The 17,313-nt window shown below is 39.4% G+C and overlaps 1 protein-coding gene across 1 annotated transcript in view; it reads left to right on the top strand.

Moving 5' to 3' along the window:
• The window catches only part of LOC126272175 (COP9 signalosome complex subunit 2), a 97,039-nt gene that overhangs the window by 37,246 nt on the left and 42,480 nt on the right, over window positions 1-17,313 (top strand). Inside the window, exons 4-6 of the mRNA XM_049974825.1 lie at window positions 3,415-3,582; window positions 12,853-13,027; window positions 13,440-13,578. Of these exons, the coding sequence (XP_049830782.1) occupies window positions 3,415-3,582; window positions 12,853-13,027; window positions 13,440-13,578 (482 nt within the window). The remainder of the gene's footprint in view (window positions 1-3,414; window positions 3,583-12,852; window positions 13,028-13,439; window positions 13,579-17,313) is intronic.

Raw genomic sequence — 17,313 nt, 5'->3', positions numbered from 1 at the left:
TGGTAAGTCATGGAATCTTTGTTTTTAACACATTTTTCCCATGTGGAATGTTTCTTTCTATTTTATTTACTCATAACATAGATGGACACATCCAACATGACCTGTACGTCCGATAGCTAGCCAATGACTCCTTCCGTGACGTTCCTTCCAGGGCCCTAACTACTTGATAGAGTGCGGGAAATGCTTAACTCTGATTGGTTGTTCAGAATGACTGCCAGTCAAAACAATCCTTAGAGTTCTATCTCGCGCCAAAACTGTCTTATGCCAACCAATATTCACAGATACATTTACGTCTCTTTATCATGCAAATCTTAATAAAATGTTTAACAAAACCAAACGAAAAGAAAACTAATCTTGAAATGACTTTACAAAATCATTACTCTGCATATGTCTATTCTGGCTGCCTTCTTACAAAAGCAAGTACCCTTGGACATATGTTACAGCAAGGTAGAGAAATTACAGCTTTCATTGCTACTGCTTGCTTCACACTTTCCCATGACATAGTTACGTAATGTTTAATATCAGATAATATTGAATCTTTTTGTATGTCCCACATATACACTCTCACTCGCTCTCATTTATTCACACCACAAAACAAATAGTTATTAAATAAATATTAATCCTTTCTGAATTCTATGTTACGAAAATGAAAAATAGTGAATGTTTTAATAAAAAAAAATGTAAATAAATTGTTCTGCCATTTAGTGAACTTCAGTAATAATTCGAAATGATACTAAAAGACAGACTGCTCTAAATCTGAAAGTATTTTGGCTAGATATCTGAGATTTTACCACCACCTCCCTTTTAATGACAAAGGACTGTATATTGACTTTTAACAAAATTGAATAATAATTAATACTGTTTATTTAGATTCTTAGGGAGCTTGAATATTGTCACTCAAACTAACACAGGTTGCACTTCAAAGTAGCTTACTGCAATAAAATGCTATTGTGTATTGACTCTCGACGTTACAGTATCCTCATCATTTTTGCAGATGGTGAAGCTATTTATTGTGAAGTTCGGTCTGAAAAAAGCCGCATTAATGCGTAGGTAGATCTTCATTAAGTTTCCAAATAGTGTGACAGTCTGCATCTTGCTTTTAGTGGACATAAATATAAAAGTTGTGTACTTCCCAATACGCCAAACGTAATAAAGTGCTGTTGTTGACATTGATATCTTCAAACCAAATACGCACTTTATGTAGCTCTCCAACTAGTGTATCCGGTGCAAACCACTTTCTCTCTCCATAACTGGCGCAGTGTACGTCCATTTGAACGTGCTGACTGTAATCAAGCTGTGGTCTCCATTTATAATTTTTACTCCATGGTACCCTGCATTACCAAATTGATGATTCTCTGATACTTCAGGATGTGTCTGTATCAACCAAGCCCTTCTTTTAGTTGAGTTGCGTTATGAATTTAGCTGCTCCCCAATTTGATCCAGTACATCCTCATTCTATGCCTACAATATTAATGAGTCACAGTTGGAATTGACGAACTTGTGACATATCTGGATGTAACAACTTGCAGGAATGTGAAATTGAACAGTCACATAAGCTCAGTCATACGCTCAGAACTTTGGTTTTTACTCAAATATCTAGGACAAATACCGGGAAGGTCTGACAAGGTACATTGAACATAAAGCGGTCATCAGTTATCTCACCAAAGCCTACTTTAAGTTTCAAGAACCAGTATGAAGTGAAGAATCTAGGATTGTATAACAGCCCAGTATGTATTGCTCCTGTACTTGCAGGGTGAAGAGATTATTAGTGCAAGTGCAGTGCACATAGAAACATTTCAGCACTTTCTCTCTGTGCTTGATACATATGGGAAGAACTCATATTATGTTGTACTATGGGAAGCACCCTCTGCCACACACTTCAATGTGGTTTGCTGAATATGGATGTAGATGTAAAAGGAAAAAGAAAATTGACTTGAAAAAGTTCTAAAGTTCTGGCATTACAATTAGAGAGAATGGCTTGCCAGCACTTACTTTCGGCGGACATAGTCCAAGTAGTGCTAACATACACATTTAGAGGAAGGAAGGAAACGGGGCGGGGGGGAGGGGGGACGACGACACTGTACTTAGCTTTTGGAACTGTTAGTTCCTTCCTCAGGGAAGAAGGGAAAGATTGGTGAAGGTGGGAAGGACGGGCAAGTCACTCAGATTGATGTTGAGAGGAGCCCACCTGTTGATAGGGCACTAGTTTATTCACTCAGCAGTTATGGCCATTAGTTTTTATTCGACTCCAAATAAAATGTTTTTTTCCAGAATGTCATAAATTGTAAGTGTCTTAATAAAGTCTCTGAATTAGATGTTGATAATAAAATAAATTTAAAAAACGAAATTTGCGTAATGAAAGAATTTGAGCAATTATAAATTGGAAGAATGGGGGTTAGTTTAGATACACCAAGAAAAGAGTGATGTAACAAAATATCCAAATGCCACAATCCTGTAGGAGTACAGTGGCTTGTTTATTACAGATGTAACAAGTTATTCCTTGGCTGAAAGACAGAAAATACCAGAAAGATATCACTTTGTACTGAATTGCTAATTTTGGTCATGTAAACTGTAAATAAGAGCAATGTCACAATGCATCAGTTTTTATCTCTCAGCTATGTGGTTACAGTTTATTTAATTTGTAAATAGATTTTTAACAACACTCTTCATATTCTTCACCATTTGATGGAATGTTCTTTTCCAGAACACAAAACAAAATGAATAGAGACTTTTGAACAGCAGCTTTTTAATTTAATGTGTAACTGCAATGAGGGATTTGATGCCAGCTGTGAAAAAGAACATCTTATATTATAAGCAATACTGCAGACAGTAGTTTAAAATTAAATATAAGTTATGGTAGAACACGATTTTCTCTTGTTATTTGAAATTTTAAAGGTGGAGGAAACTTATTTCTCCTCTAATGCTAAAGTAAATCCAAATAAAAGGGCACAAATATATTATGGATTTGTTTACATACATTTTTTTACACCAAATTTTTCTTTCCCTTTTATAACAGCTGTCTATTGTTGTTGTCTTTGGTCTTCACCCAGTTGAGAGAGTATGTTACTTTGACTATTCATTCAGTTTCACATTTGGCATTAAAGATAGACATTAACCTCTGTATATAGGAATGAGCGAAATTGTATTTGAAGTGATAGCTTTCAATTCTGTCGATGATCTGCATCTTGATATGAGAATTCTGTAGCTGAATGTTATAAATTATTATTAATTTTTCAGTTTAATTTATAATTTAATTTACTTTCAAAGAAAGAATAATTTCAAAATTGCGTAGTTGATTATGTTTCATTGTGTTGGTGCAGTCTGAATTTTCAAATGCTAGGTGCGTTTTCAACTGTTACTTATGTATTTTAAAGAAACAATTTTTAGTTGTAACAAATATTGGCTTGTTGTTAGATGGAATTGCTACAAGACTTCTATGAGACAACTTTGGATGCCCTGAAAGATGCCAAGAATGACAGGCTCTGGTTCAAGACAAACACAAAGCTGGGAAAACTCTACTTTGATCGTTCAGACTTCAACAAACTTGCCAAAATACTAAAGCAGCTGCATCAATCTTGTCAGGTAAAAGAGTAGTCTTGTTAAATCTTATCCTTTCTACCTTTTCATAAAGTGATATTGTTATGAAATCATATTTTAGAGTATGATTAAGCAGGTAATCTTGTAAATCCAATACACTGTCTTGAAATTAGGGAAAAAGTGTGCTTTGTGGGGGACTGTAGGCAGAAATTGGAGGTGGTGTGTGTGTGTGTGTGTGTGTGTGTGTGTGTGTGTGTGTGTGTGTGTGTCGCAAGCAGTTCTTTTGTGGTGATGGGACAAATATATTCATGAGCCAGAACATTATCACCACTGCCTACCACTATTTTTAATGCTGCCTTAGAGCAGTGTGGCACATGATGCGATACACAAAGTCTATAGGCAGAGCATAGAGGAAGATAGAACAGTTCTAGCGACAAAATGTGTCATTTATGGGGAAATCCAGAGCAGGTTGTTATGACCTGTTGCCTGAGAATGATCATTTCGGAAAGGGTGAAGGTGGTTGGCTATCCACTAGATACTGTCGTCAGTATCTGCGGAAAGTGCTTGAAGGTAGATGAGACCATGAGTAGGGGACAACGTGCTGGATGTCCACACCTCATCAGAGATGGTGGATCATAGGATTGCCTGCTCTGTAAAGCTGGATAGTAAGCAGTCTGGCAGATCTGATGACAGAGCACAGTGCTGGAGCAAGCAGAAGAGTTTTCGAGTACACTGTTCAGCGCACATTGTTGAGGCCTATGGCCACTGGAAATGTCACCTGTTCAGATGAATTGTAATCCTTGTTTCACCACGTGGATGCTCTTCTTGAGCTCCAGTGTCATCCAGGCAGATGGCTGCTCAAAATGTGCACTGTGCTGTGAACACAGGACACAGGCCAGTGGAGGCAACATTATGCTGTGGAGGACATTCGCCTGGGCTTGAATGGGACTTGTGATAATAACTGAAGATATCATGACAGCTGTGGACTAAGTGAACATTGTTGCAGGTGACCTACATCCCTTCTTACTTGATGTCTTCCCCAACAGCAGTGATATCTTCTAGCAGTGCTGGGCTGGAGGGTTTGCGTACTTCGTTGAAGTCGAGAGCTGTGCAGGCAGTAGCATAGCTACTTGCAAGGTCACCCAAGTCGGGTAGGTTTGACTGAGGAGTCAGACAAAGTGTGTCCCACAAGATAGGGCAGGGAGGCACTTGAGGTGTAGTGAAGCCAGCTTCCCTAGAGGAGTAAATGAAATACAAATCCTGGTACTCCAGGTTAGGGTCGAGCATGGGGCTAATAATCCCATACTGGGAAAAAAAATAATTATTATGGAAATTCAACAGAAGCTTCAGAAACTGGAAGGAAAACATGGATCAAGGGCCCGACAAAGGAAACAGATAAAGGATCTGACAGTAGAATCGTGGAATGTGAGAACAATGCTTCAGCCTATAAAAATGAAAGAAATAGCCAATGAAATTTAAGTATTATGTTGTAGGGCCACAGGAAATAAGATGGAAAGGAAATGGCCAGATAGATAAACCTGAGTACTCATTGGTATATAATGGACCAGAAAAAAGAATAGGTCAACTTGGAACAGGGTTCATAATAACTAGGGAATTTAGTAAAAGCAGGGTAAAATTTGAACCCATAAATGAAAGCATGTGCAAACTCGGGCCAAGAGGGAAATTTAGGAATATAGCAATAGTGAATGCACATGCACCAACACAGGAAAAAGTGGCTATAATTAAAGAGCAGTTCTACGAAGATTTGAGAAAAGTATGCTGAGCAGTACCTAAATATGACCTGAGATTTTAATGCAAAAATAGGTAGGAATGAACATCCAAATGGAGTTTCTGGAAAATATTCACTACATGAAGAAAACAACGAAAATGGAGACTTACTACGCTGATAAGCAGCAAGGAATAATATGATAAAAGTACGTGCTTCCCACACAAAAGGATCCATCTGGGTACTTGGAAGTGTGCAATGAATGGAGTAGTCAATCAGATTGACCATATTTTAGTGACTGCATGCCACTTCATGTCAGTTATGGATGTATGGAGGTGCAGAGGACCAAACTGTGAGTTGGACCACTTTCTGATAAAATCAGTCTTCAGAGAGAAACTGTCATTAACAAATGGCAACAGAACTGGAAAGAAAATGAGACAATATACTGACTGAGGATTCCTGATGAAGTAAAAAAATAGAAAGTAACACTAAGCAGAAAGTTGAGCAGTGAAGAGACTAGCAGTAGACAATGAAAGGTGGAGCAGGATTGACAAATCCATTAAAGATACTGCAGAAGAAATAATAATTATAAGAAGGAACAGAAGAACCCAGGAATGGTTTGAAGAAGACTGCAGGTCAACTACAGAGGAAAAGAACAGGGCAAGAACAAAAGTTCTACAGACAGAAACCAGAAAACATGTGGAACAATATAGAGAATTAAGATCAACTAACAGACCATGCAAGAGAAAAGAAAGAGAATGGACTAAGGAGAAATTTCAAGAACTAGAAGAGTTAAAGGAACAGAGTGAAATAAGAAAGTTCTACCGTGCTGTAGGAAAACAAAGAACAGACTCCAGTCAAAAATAAAGGCATGTTCCAATAAAGATGGGAAAATAAGGGGGGAAGAACGGATAGTGGGAAGACGGGCAGAGTATTTCAAAAATACATAGCCTAGAAAACAAAGAGATAGCTGATGAGGAGGAAACACATGGAGCTGGAACTAGACAATGGCCGACCGCGGTGGTCTCGCAGTTCTAGGTGCTCAGTCCGGAACCGAGCGACTGCTACGGTCGCAGGTTCGAATCCTGCCTCGGGCATAGATGTGTGTGATGTCCTTGGGTTAGTTAGGTTTAAGTAGTTCTAAGTTCTAGGGGACTGATGACCATAGATGTTAAGTCCCATAGTGCTCAGAGCCAAGCCAACTAGACAATGATGCCAATGAGGCATGAAGGCCAACACTAAAAGAGGTCTCCCAGGCCGTGCTCAAGACAAAAAAACCATTGAGCCCCTGGGGAAGGAATTAATAAAAACTGGTGGTGAGGCTATAATAAAGGAACTGTACACATTAATATCAGATATATGGAAAGTAGAAGCCTTAAAAATTGGCCTCGCAGTAAATGAAACAAAACAAAATATATAATAATGTCACAGTTGGAGGCCAGAAGAACCCCTAAAGACCTATTCGTCAGTGGGAAATGCTTCAAAGAGTGTCCTCTTTTTAACTACTTGGGAGCCCTAATAACAAATGAATACATTATTGGACAGAGTATAAAGGTAAGAATACAAGCACGAAACAGAGCTTAGTTTAGAAATATGCAACTTTTCAGAAATAGCCTTGTTACAAGAAAAACAAAATTGCTACTGTATTACTCCCTAGTCCACCTAGTTATCACATATGGGTCAGAGGTATGGATGTTAACAGAATACGATAAAGATGTACTAGGAACCCCTGAGTGGAAAATACTACACAAAATCTATAGTCCAATGATGGAGGAAGAAGGCTGGAGAATACACTAAAATGCTGAATTACAAGTGTTAATACAAGGTAGGGGCATAGTAAAATTTGTGAAATTACAGTGAATACGATGTCTGGGACACAGGAAGAGAATGGCAAAGAATAAAATTTTGAGGAAAATGATGGATGGTGTGATCCATTACGTTAGGTGAAAAGTGAGACCTACAATAAGATGGACTGACCATGTAATAATGGACCTCACCAGTATAGGAGTCCAGGGGTGTAAAAGAGCAGCAAACAACCAAGAAACGAGGAGGAAGATTGTTGAAGCCATGGCTCACAAAAAGCGGTAACACTACTGAAGAAGAATTCTGACTTCTGGGTCTGTATCAGGCACCAGGTCCCCACTCCCACCACCACCACCACCACCACGACCACCACGACCACCAACCACCACCCACCACCCACCACCACCACCACCACCACCACCACGACCTCTTAATTTATGGGAATTGCTTGATCTGTGCATACATGACACCTGACACTACATACACCTGGAAACCTTCAAGAACTCATTGAATCCATACTGTGCAGAAACATTGGGTGGATGAACACACTATTAAGCAGGTAGTCATAAGGTTTTGGCTCATCAGTGCATGTACTAAAACTGGGAACCGCAGTGTGACTGAAGAAGCAAAAGTGTGTTGGATCTGATAAGTACACTTCTCGAGTTTGCTGCTGCACAATATTTCATCATGCAACTACTTGACATCATCAGGTGGTGGTAGCTGTTGCTGTCACTGCTGTGAGGTGTGACTGACGAGCTATGGAGCTATATTTGTAGGCCACAAGTTGTTATCGCCCTGGGCAATGTGATACTGTCTTACGCTCTTTGGTGCACAGAGCACATGTGGTCACAGATGCTGGCAGTCTACCTGGTGAGCTACAACACCTAAGAATGGTATTCTGACAGAATGGCTTTTCTGATAAGGCAGATATGCTGTGCATTCCATTGTAAGCAAATTCGAAGCAGGAATGTAAATGAAGATGTGGAGGCACCCACTGCAATAGTGTTCTTGCCCTATTTTGGTGGCATGTCATCAGGAATAGTAAGAATCCTCAAAGGCACGACATAAAGTGTGTATTTCAGTCACCATCAGAATTGAGGAATTTATTGTGCTCAGTGAAAGATGACCTTTACCTTAGGAAACGTGGTGTGTATAAAATTACATGCCAATGTGGAAAATCTTATATTGGGCATACATGCTGAACTGTGCAATAACGTTGCACCGAACACCAATGTCATACATGACTGGGCAACCTGATAAATCTGCAGTAGCAGAGCATTGCCTGGACATGGGACATCGTGTGCTGTACGAAGAGATGAAATTTTATCCCCAGCGTCATCTTTCTGGGACTGTGTTGTTATGGAGGCCATGCAGGTTTTCAACTAAGCACCACCTGGAATCCAGCACTGGCTGCTGTTAAATCAAAACAGGGAAAACAAGACATGATTCGTCATGTGATGCAACACCCAACTGAGATTTAATTCAGCTTTTAACCATGGGAGGGTCCAGCAGCGCAGTCACTGCCCATAGCGCACACATGGATGGCCTTTCTGCGGCTCCCAGCACGGGGGTACTAGGAGTGCTGCTTTCCCCAAACTGTGAGCAGCTTCCCACACACACATATTGCCTTCTCCTGGCATGATAAATTTCACCACCACTGCATGATTTTCATCAGTCATGCCTTGCAGCAGCTGCGTCAATGAAATATTGAGTGAGTTTCACAATACAATTCAGCGGCAAACCCGAGAAGTGTATTTGCAACAGATCCATCGGGAAAGCATGAAACGTCATGTAGAGTATTGCATTTTGTTTATACTACTATGAAGTCAGGGTTGGCTGATGTTTGTGTGTAAGATTCTGCAGTTCTTCAAAAGAAATGATATGCTACGTCGTTCTTTGATTCCATTTGGTGAACTGCAAGAAAGCACACATCTTCCCGTGTTCTCGGTGGGATAAGTAGTACGTTGATGTTTGCTACTGTTTGACACATCATTATTATAATATTATGACTTACCAAGCGGGAAAGCGCCGGTAGATAGGCACAATAAATAAAACACACAAACACACACACAGAATTTCTAGCTTTCGCAACCGACGGTTGCTTCTTCAGGAAAGAGGGAAGGAGAGGGAAAGACGAAAGGATGTGGGTTTTAAGGGAGAGGGTAAGGAGTCATTCCAATCCCGGGAGCGGAAAGACTTACCTTAGGGTGAAACCTTTGGGGGTAATGCCAAATGTCAGACAAGCCTGAGTAAATAAATTATGGGAGCGTAATCTGGAATGACTCCTTACCCTCTCCCTTAAAACCCACATCCTTTCGTCTTTCCCTCTTATTCCCTCTTTCCTGAAGAAGCAACCGTCGGTTGCGAAAGCTAGAAATTCTGTCTGTGTTTTTGTGTGTTTTATTTATTGTGCCTGTCTACCGGCACTTTCCCACTTGGTAAGTCTGGGAATCTTTGTTTTTAATATATTTTTCCCATGTGGAAGTTTCTTTCTATTTTATTTACATTATAATATTATGAAGTAGTCTTGCATTCTGCAGCTGTGCATTGTCATCAGCTGTTTGCAACACATGATAATTTTTGTCGGACTGGGACTTGGACCAAAATTTCCCACTTATCACAGTCGGTCACCTCTGATGATATGAGGGAAATCCCGGTTTGAGTCATGGTCCGGCATAAAATTCCGTTTATCCATGTCTAAACGACATTGTAATGTGAAGGTGCTTACACTGTATAATTACAAACATTATAACCGTCAATGATTACTATAATACTATCAGATAAAAATGAAATAACAACTGTAGTGCCATTTTGGACTTTACATTGTTCTATTTGTGTCAAATCAGGAGGTGGCTACAACCAACCAATAGCAATATTGTGTATATTATACTGAGGTCACAAAAGTCATGGGATATCTCCTAATATTGTGTATGACCTCCTTTTGCACAGTGTAGTGCAGCAACTTGACATGGCGAGGACTCAGCGAGTTGGAAGTCCCCTGGAGAAATATCAAGCCATGTCGTCCCTATAGCCATCCGAAATTGCGAAAGTGCTGTTGGTGCTGGATTTTGTGTACAAACTGACTCCTTGATTACATCCCATTTATGTTTGACGGGATTCATGTCTAGCGATCTGGTTGGCTGGATCATTCATTCGAATTGTCCAGAATGTTCTTCAAACCAATTGTGAACAATTGTGACTCAGTGATGTGGTGCACTGTCATCCATAAAAATTCCATTGTTGCTCCTTCAATAGCTGCAGATGGTCTCACAGTAGCCAAACATAACAGTTTCTAGTCTGATTGGCTCAGTTGAACCAATGAACCCAGTCCATTCCATATAAATGCAGCCCACACCATTATGGAGCCACCAACAGCTTGCAGACTGCTTGTTGACAACTTGGGTCCACAGCTTTGTATGCCTGCACTACATTCGAACCCTACCATCAGCTCTTACCAACTGATATCAGGACTGATCTGAGAAGGGTACAGTTTTCCAGTTGTCTTGGGTCCATCCAATGTAGTCACGAACATTGTTGCACCGTTAGTGAAGGCACTTGCGTCGGTTGTCTGCTGCCATAGCCCATTAATGACAAATTTTGCTGCACAATCCTATGGATATGTTCGTTGTATGTTTCGTATAGATTTTCTGTAATTATTTTGTGCAGTATTGCTGGTCTGTTAGTACTGACAACTCTAGACAACCACCGTTGCTCTCGATCATTAAGTGAAGGCTTTTGGTCACTACATTCTCTGTGATGAGAGATAATGCCTGCAATTTGGTATGCTCAGCACACTATTGACACTGTGGTCCTCAGAATATTGAATTCCCTAACAACATCCGAAGTAGAATGTCCCACACATCTAGTTTCAACTACCATCCACATTCAAATTCTGTAATTCCCGTCAAGTTGAAAACCTTTTCACATGAATCGCCTGAGTACGAATGACACCTCCGCCAAGACACTGCCTTTTTGTACCTTGTGTACATAATACTACTGCCATCTGTATATAAGGTGTGTCCAAAAAGGCATGAAATACATTTTTTTTAAATATTTGTTGGCAATATATTTACAAATCTTTAAAATTCTTCAAATTTGTTACATCTAATATTTTTCCCAGCATTTCACCCACGATGATAAGCCCCCTGAAGGGCCTCGACTGGAACCTCATTTAAGAGCATTGTAACAACCTTTTGGATGCCCTCAATGATCTCAAAATGATGTCCTTTGAGTGTGGTTTCAATCCTGGGGAACAGGAAGAAGTCTGGCAGAGAGAGATCAGGACTGTTGTGTGGCTGCAGCAGCGTTGGCATATCGTGCTTGACCATGTACTCGCGGGTGCACAGAGACGTGTGGCTGGGGCACTGTTGTTATGCAGCAGTCAGATAGTGGCAGTGTCTTTTTGCACTCGGAGGACCCAATTCTTAATCTTTCCAGTACGCTGAAATAGTGCATCACACCATTGCTTTCAAAGAAGACATTCAACATCATTCCCACCTTGGATTTGCTCATCCTTTCCTTCTTGGGTTTTGGGGACTCTGGGGTGTGCAATCCTGAACTCTGACACTTCTTGTCCGGGTCACCACTAATAATGTTGTCCAAATAATTTGGTTCAATGTCCATACATTCTAACAGTTCACTCGTGATCAACATTCGATTGGCCTTTTATTCATCTGACAGAATTTTCAGCTGTAGCATGCTGCAGACCTTTCATTTGTGCAATTTCTCCATAACAGTACTGAGCACAGAATTCTTTGGAATGTTCAGTGTCAGCTAAAAACTAGACACTCAGTCAGCAGTCAGAATTCGAAAATTCACAAATAAAATTCACGTTGTCTTCACTTTTGCTTGCTTGATGGTCTTCCAGAGCGAGGATCATCATTTACCCATTCCTGGCCATCCTTAAACTTCTTCACCCGCCTCGTAACTTGAACATAACTCATCAGACTCCCTGTAGGCCTGCTTTAACATTGCACGAGTCTCGGAAGGCTTTGTATCAAGCTTTGTGCAAAACTTGATCACCAAACATTGTTCGACTGAACCAACCTCTGCGTGTCGTGACAAGGTTGCGAAACAGAGGTGCACTTATTCAATGATGGTGATGCTACTGGTGCTTGGAGCAGTTTGAGCTTTGATGTGATGTAAAGTTCGGGGTCTGCTCCCCAGTTAACCCACTCGACCAGAGTGCACAGTAATCAATAGTGTCATGGGAAAAAGAAATATTTTTTGATTTCTTGGACATGCCTTGTATGCACATATCACTGTATGGGGCTTTTGTCACCTCAGTGTATTATATTTGGATGTACTTTAATAAAAGAATTTGTAAATAGGGTGTGGATGTGAGAGTTAGATTGCAATGTACAGTGCAATCTATCTTTATAAAGGATCATAGAGGTGCATTGATGTAGGTATTGTACCCTCTTCCCCTGAGAGTGAAAATGTCCATTGCAGTTAACAATGAAAATAAAATTATAAACATAATTACAATCTTTTATCTGGAAAAATACTCTGTATCACTTTATGAACACTTTTGATGCAAATGAAAATTTCTGTCGTCATCTAAAATATTCATATTTTCTCCTAGAACTTGCAGTATGTTGCTCCAGTCTTTCAGATCTACCCAGAAATCATTTTCTATTGTGTCTTGAAATCATAGAACTGAAATATGCATATAGAAAGAAGGTTTTTGCATAGAATTAGTGCAAGTGTAGCACATTGGAGGTCCCAGATGTAACAAATGAAAATCTACTGATGCGTACATTGAAATAAAATATGCCATTTTTCAGACAGATGAAGGTGAGGATGACTTGAAGAAGGGTACACAGCTCTTGGAAATTTATGCACTGGAAATTCAAATGTACACTGCCCAGAAGAATAACAAAAAACTAAAGACATTGTATGAACAGTCATTGCACATAAAATCTGCCATTCCCCATCCACTGATCATGGGTGTCATAAGAGGTGGGTACATAATGTATTACTGGATATCACAGTCCAAACTTTTTTAATTTCTGGTTCTTTGCACATAGCTAACTAGACCCACAGTGCATGGTTGCACTGCTCCATTTTTGTAGCTGCACTGCTCCATTTTTGTAGCCCAGTATTGAAAGAATTGGAACCCATTCACTGCTCTACAAATAGTGTCATCAGTTTTGAAATTGAGATGCAGAATGTGATGCCTGTGATGTTCTGGATTTTGATTCAATAGTTTTATGTTTTGTATGTAAATTTAGCATAACAGTTAATTACACTGCAATTTACTGGTTTACTTATATTTTAAACAAATTCTGGAATAGTGTCATGTTTTACACATTTATTTATGTTTACATATATGTTTATGTTTACAATATTAAGATATTTGCACTCATTTTAGAATGTGGGGGTAAAATGCATCTGAGAGAAGGAGAGTTTGAGAAAGCACACACAGACTTCTTTGAAGCTTTCAAGAATTATGATGAATCGGGCAGTCCACGTCGTACTACATGTCTAAAGTACTTAGTGCTAGCAAACATGTGAGTATACGGATATGTCTTAATTGATGTATCTAAATTTTCTCCAGTTGCATTTGTGAAAATAGTGAATGATAAATACTACCTACTTTGTCCATGAAACGGTCTGAATAATGAAGCCATAGATTTTTATTTGCAAGACCATAATACTGCATCTTCTAGTAAATAACCATTCTGATTTTCTTCTTTACAGGTCTAATTTGTATAAATTTTTTTGTCTATGGTCTCTGTAGTTGTGAGAATTCATTGTCCTTACTCCTGAAAATTTTAACAATGTTAACAATAAATTTTTCCTACTGTTTTGTGGGAATTTTGTCTTGTTGACATAGAGAATCAGTAATGTACAGTCCCTGAGCATATTAATATGGATTCTTGTTGCTAAAAGGAAGAAGAAAATTAAAGAAGACACAATTTTCTTTCTTCTCATCACCAGTGTGAGCTAGTTGTGTTAGGTATATGATGGCAAGTATATCTGTCTTAAAGAACTGTTTTCGTTCAAAACCAGGTAGCTGGAAAAAGAACCCCCCTTAAACACAGTAGCAATACAAGATTTTCTTTTTTCCTCTTTTCGACACTTTCAACTCACCATTTGAGACATCTTGTTGTAATACTATATAATTGAGTGAGACCCAACACTGATTAGAGTTGAAAGTATTTGCCCCCAAGACAAATTTAATGAAACAGCAGACTTAAATACGATGTCAAAATCGGAGAAATTCCTCTAAGTATAACTTCAGGAGTTTTGGGGTGCTCTCATTCTAAGTTATACAGTTCTATTCACAGGTACCAGCTAAAGTTTTAACACTAGGGCTGTATAAGTGGTCAAATATTGAAGTTTCATCTATGTGAAGTGATTCTTTTTCTTTGAAATTTTTCAACTTGTACTAAGCTTCACTCTTCAGTGGAGATTTCCCTGATGATATTAAGACCTTAACCTTACTCAATGGTATTATTTCTCACTACACTCCTAGAACTGTGACAGCAGTCATTTTGACAGCTTAACACAGGCTCGTCCAAACTGTGCCCCTGGGGCGCTAGCGCCCGCGATCGTTGCGGCCAGCGCCCTGGGCGAATTCGTATGTTGTCGCAGTGGGCGAAGTGTGTCGCTTAGCTGGTCATTTAAATATTTTGAACATTCCACTCCAACGGGAAAATCACTGTCGTTAATTTAGTGCAGACGATTCGAGCATTAAAAAGAAAGGAAACTTATTTTGTGGGAAAAACAATTGCACAAGAAGAATTGTGGACACTTTCCTGCATTAGACAGCGTTAAAGAAGATGTGGATTTTTCAGATCTGTTCCAATCATTTGCGAATTACAAGAACGGTTTTAAAACAGATTTTATGAGATAAGTGAGCTTCGATCGGCCTTATATATATTTGTTCGTCCGTTTTCCCTTCGGCATAGGACATCTCACAAGTGCTTCAACTAAAGCTGATTGACCTGCAGCGCGATATCCGCCTGAAGGACTGCTTTCTCATGTGTAAAACTTTGGATGACTTTTACAGCTGTCTTCCACGAAAGAAATATCCTCTTTTGCACAAGTACGCCGCCTAAGTTCTCTCAATGTTTGGTTCCACGTATATCTGTGAGCGCTTTTTCTCTCTTTTAAAGCTTGCTAAAACTAAGAACCGTTCATTACTTGGCGATAAAAATTTGACTAATTCTTTGAGGTTATCAGTCTCAGGGAATATTGCACCAAATATTGACAAAACCGTTTCCTCGAAAAAGAAAAAAGTGTAAAATGTTAATTATCTTCTTTAACAGTGTTGACTGTAAGAATTAAAGAGCTTTATAACCTTAATTCTATTTTTAATAAGTTTTCAAACTCAGTTAAAATTTTTACGTACAAAACAGCAAACTAAGGATCCGATTTCTAAACTCTGGAAAGGGATACAAAGAGAAGTAGCCCGAAGTATAACAAAAAATATTTACTTGTAACTGCTAACAGTAAGAATGAGACACTATATCCCTTACATAAAGTTATTTCTCAATAGAATATTTATGACTCTAGATCATTTAAGAAACTGATATATTTTTCAGAAGACGCCTATTGTACATATGACGAGTGTGCATGTGGAGTACTAATAGAATGATCCCGTGGGTCAGAAAAAAACTAAGATGTTCTTTGATTCTTGTTTCGGATATTGTTGTCTAAAGCTTTGCATAGTAATTCTGCCACACGAACTCTAGTTGTTACCTAAAGGGTAAATGGTTTGCTTGTTTTACTGCTCATTGGCTTCTTTTACAGAGGTGCGCTTCCTCTGTTACAGTATTTTGTTTGCGTTGGATCTGACTGCGGGACACTCCACTACAGAGCAGTGCTGTGCGGTTTCACTTGCCCCGCAGCCCCCCCCCCCCCCCTTCCCCACCTCTCTCTCTCTCTCTCTCTCTCTCTCTGTCTCTGTCTCTGTCTCTCTCGCTCGCTCGCTAGCTACTATGTCGCCACTAGTGATTCTGCAGATTTTGGCCAAAGCCTTTTTTGGAAAAGAAAGAAGGGAACACACACACACACACACACACACACACACACACACACACACACACAGAGAGAGAGAGAGAGAGAGAGAGAGAGAGAGAGAAGAGCAGGCGTGCTTCGTGCACTGATGACTGCTGTCTCTGGCTGCTTTAGCTGGTCTGCAACTGTTGCACTGAGTGAATATAGCAACCAAGATGGTGCCGCCATGCTTAAAATATAACTGTGTATGGAGACAGAAACCCATAGGAAACTGGGAAACAGTTTTCTATGCTCATGCCTCTCATTTGCACCAAGGGAACTGCTATTGTTAGATTATTTTGGTCAGAATACTAGATCAGAAATTTTTCATAATTATAAGGTGAAGGAAGAGATTTAAAGACATTATGAAATTTTTCACACTTCAGTATTATGGAACAAAGTTCAATAAGATTCAAAGCAGACAGCTGTACTTTGATTTCAGTTGTTTGAAATTGTTTCATTGAAAGTTGTTCCCTGCTTTACAATCTTGGACAGAACATCAGAGTTGAGAAATAACTCTTTCTTACTAGGACAAGAAACTGACTTGCACAGTACATAGCTCCTTAGCCAGATAAATTTGGCATCAAAATTTGATTAGCAGCAGATGTAGACATTAAATCTTGTTCAGTGAATTTCCATTGCTGGAAATCAATAATTTCCTGTATTGGTGGTCTGGGACATGTCTTTCAATTGCACTCCACTTTGGTGACTTGCATGTCTCTAACCTATTCCATTTACCCGACTGGGCAAATGGGTCCTGCAGTGTAATGCAGAATCTGAACCATGTGTCATTTCTGGTGAATCTTCGTGTCATTGAGAGGTGAAGGCTAACTAAAGACACAGGGAAAAAAATCCATAGTCTGACTGTGATTTGATCCCATAGTGTTTCAGTTTTGAGGTGCAACCTATACCACTAGAGCACCAGGCCCAACTTGGAAGTGGACAAACATTGACCAGAGGATCAAACCCATTCTGAAAACATTTGCAATGAAGCTTATGGCATCATACCTTAGATGTGGATAGAATGTGACACCAGAAAATGTTTTCACATCATTGCACATCATTGTTACATCTGATAACAATGGTATAATGCTAGTGAATTGTTTGGGTAGAGAAATACCAACATCTGGTGGTAGTCAGGTCCTCATCATCCTTCTCCTCCTCCTCTTCCTTTCAAAAGATTGGTTTCATGCAGCTCTCCTTGCTGGTTTATATTGTGGAAGTCTCGTTTCTGAATAACT

Source organism: Schistocerca gregaria, chromosome 5 (genome assembly GCF_023897955.1).
Source record: "Schistocerca gregaria isolate iqSchGreg1 chromosome 5, iqSchGreg1.2, whole genome shotgun sequence".
Lineage (NCBI taxonomy): Eukaryota > Metazoa > Arthropoda > Insecta > Orthoptera > Acrididae > Schistocerca > Schistocerca gregaria.
This window is presented reverse-complemented; position numbering and strand designations above follow the sequence as displayed.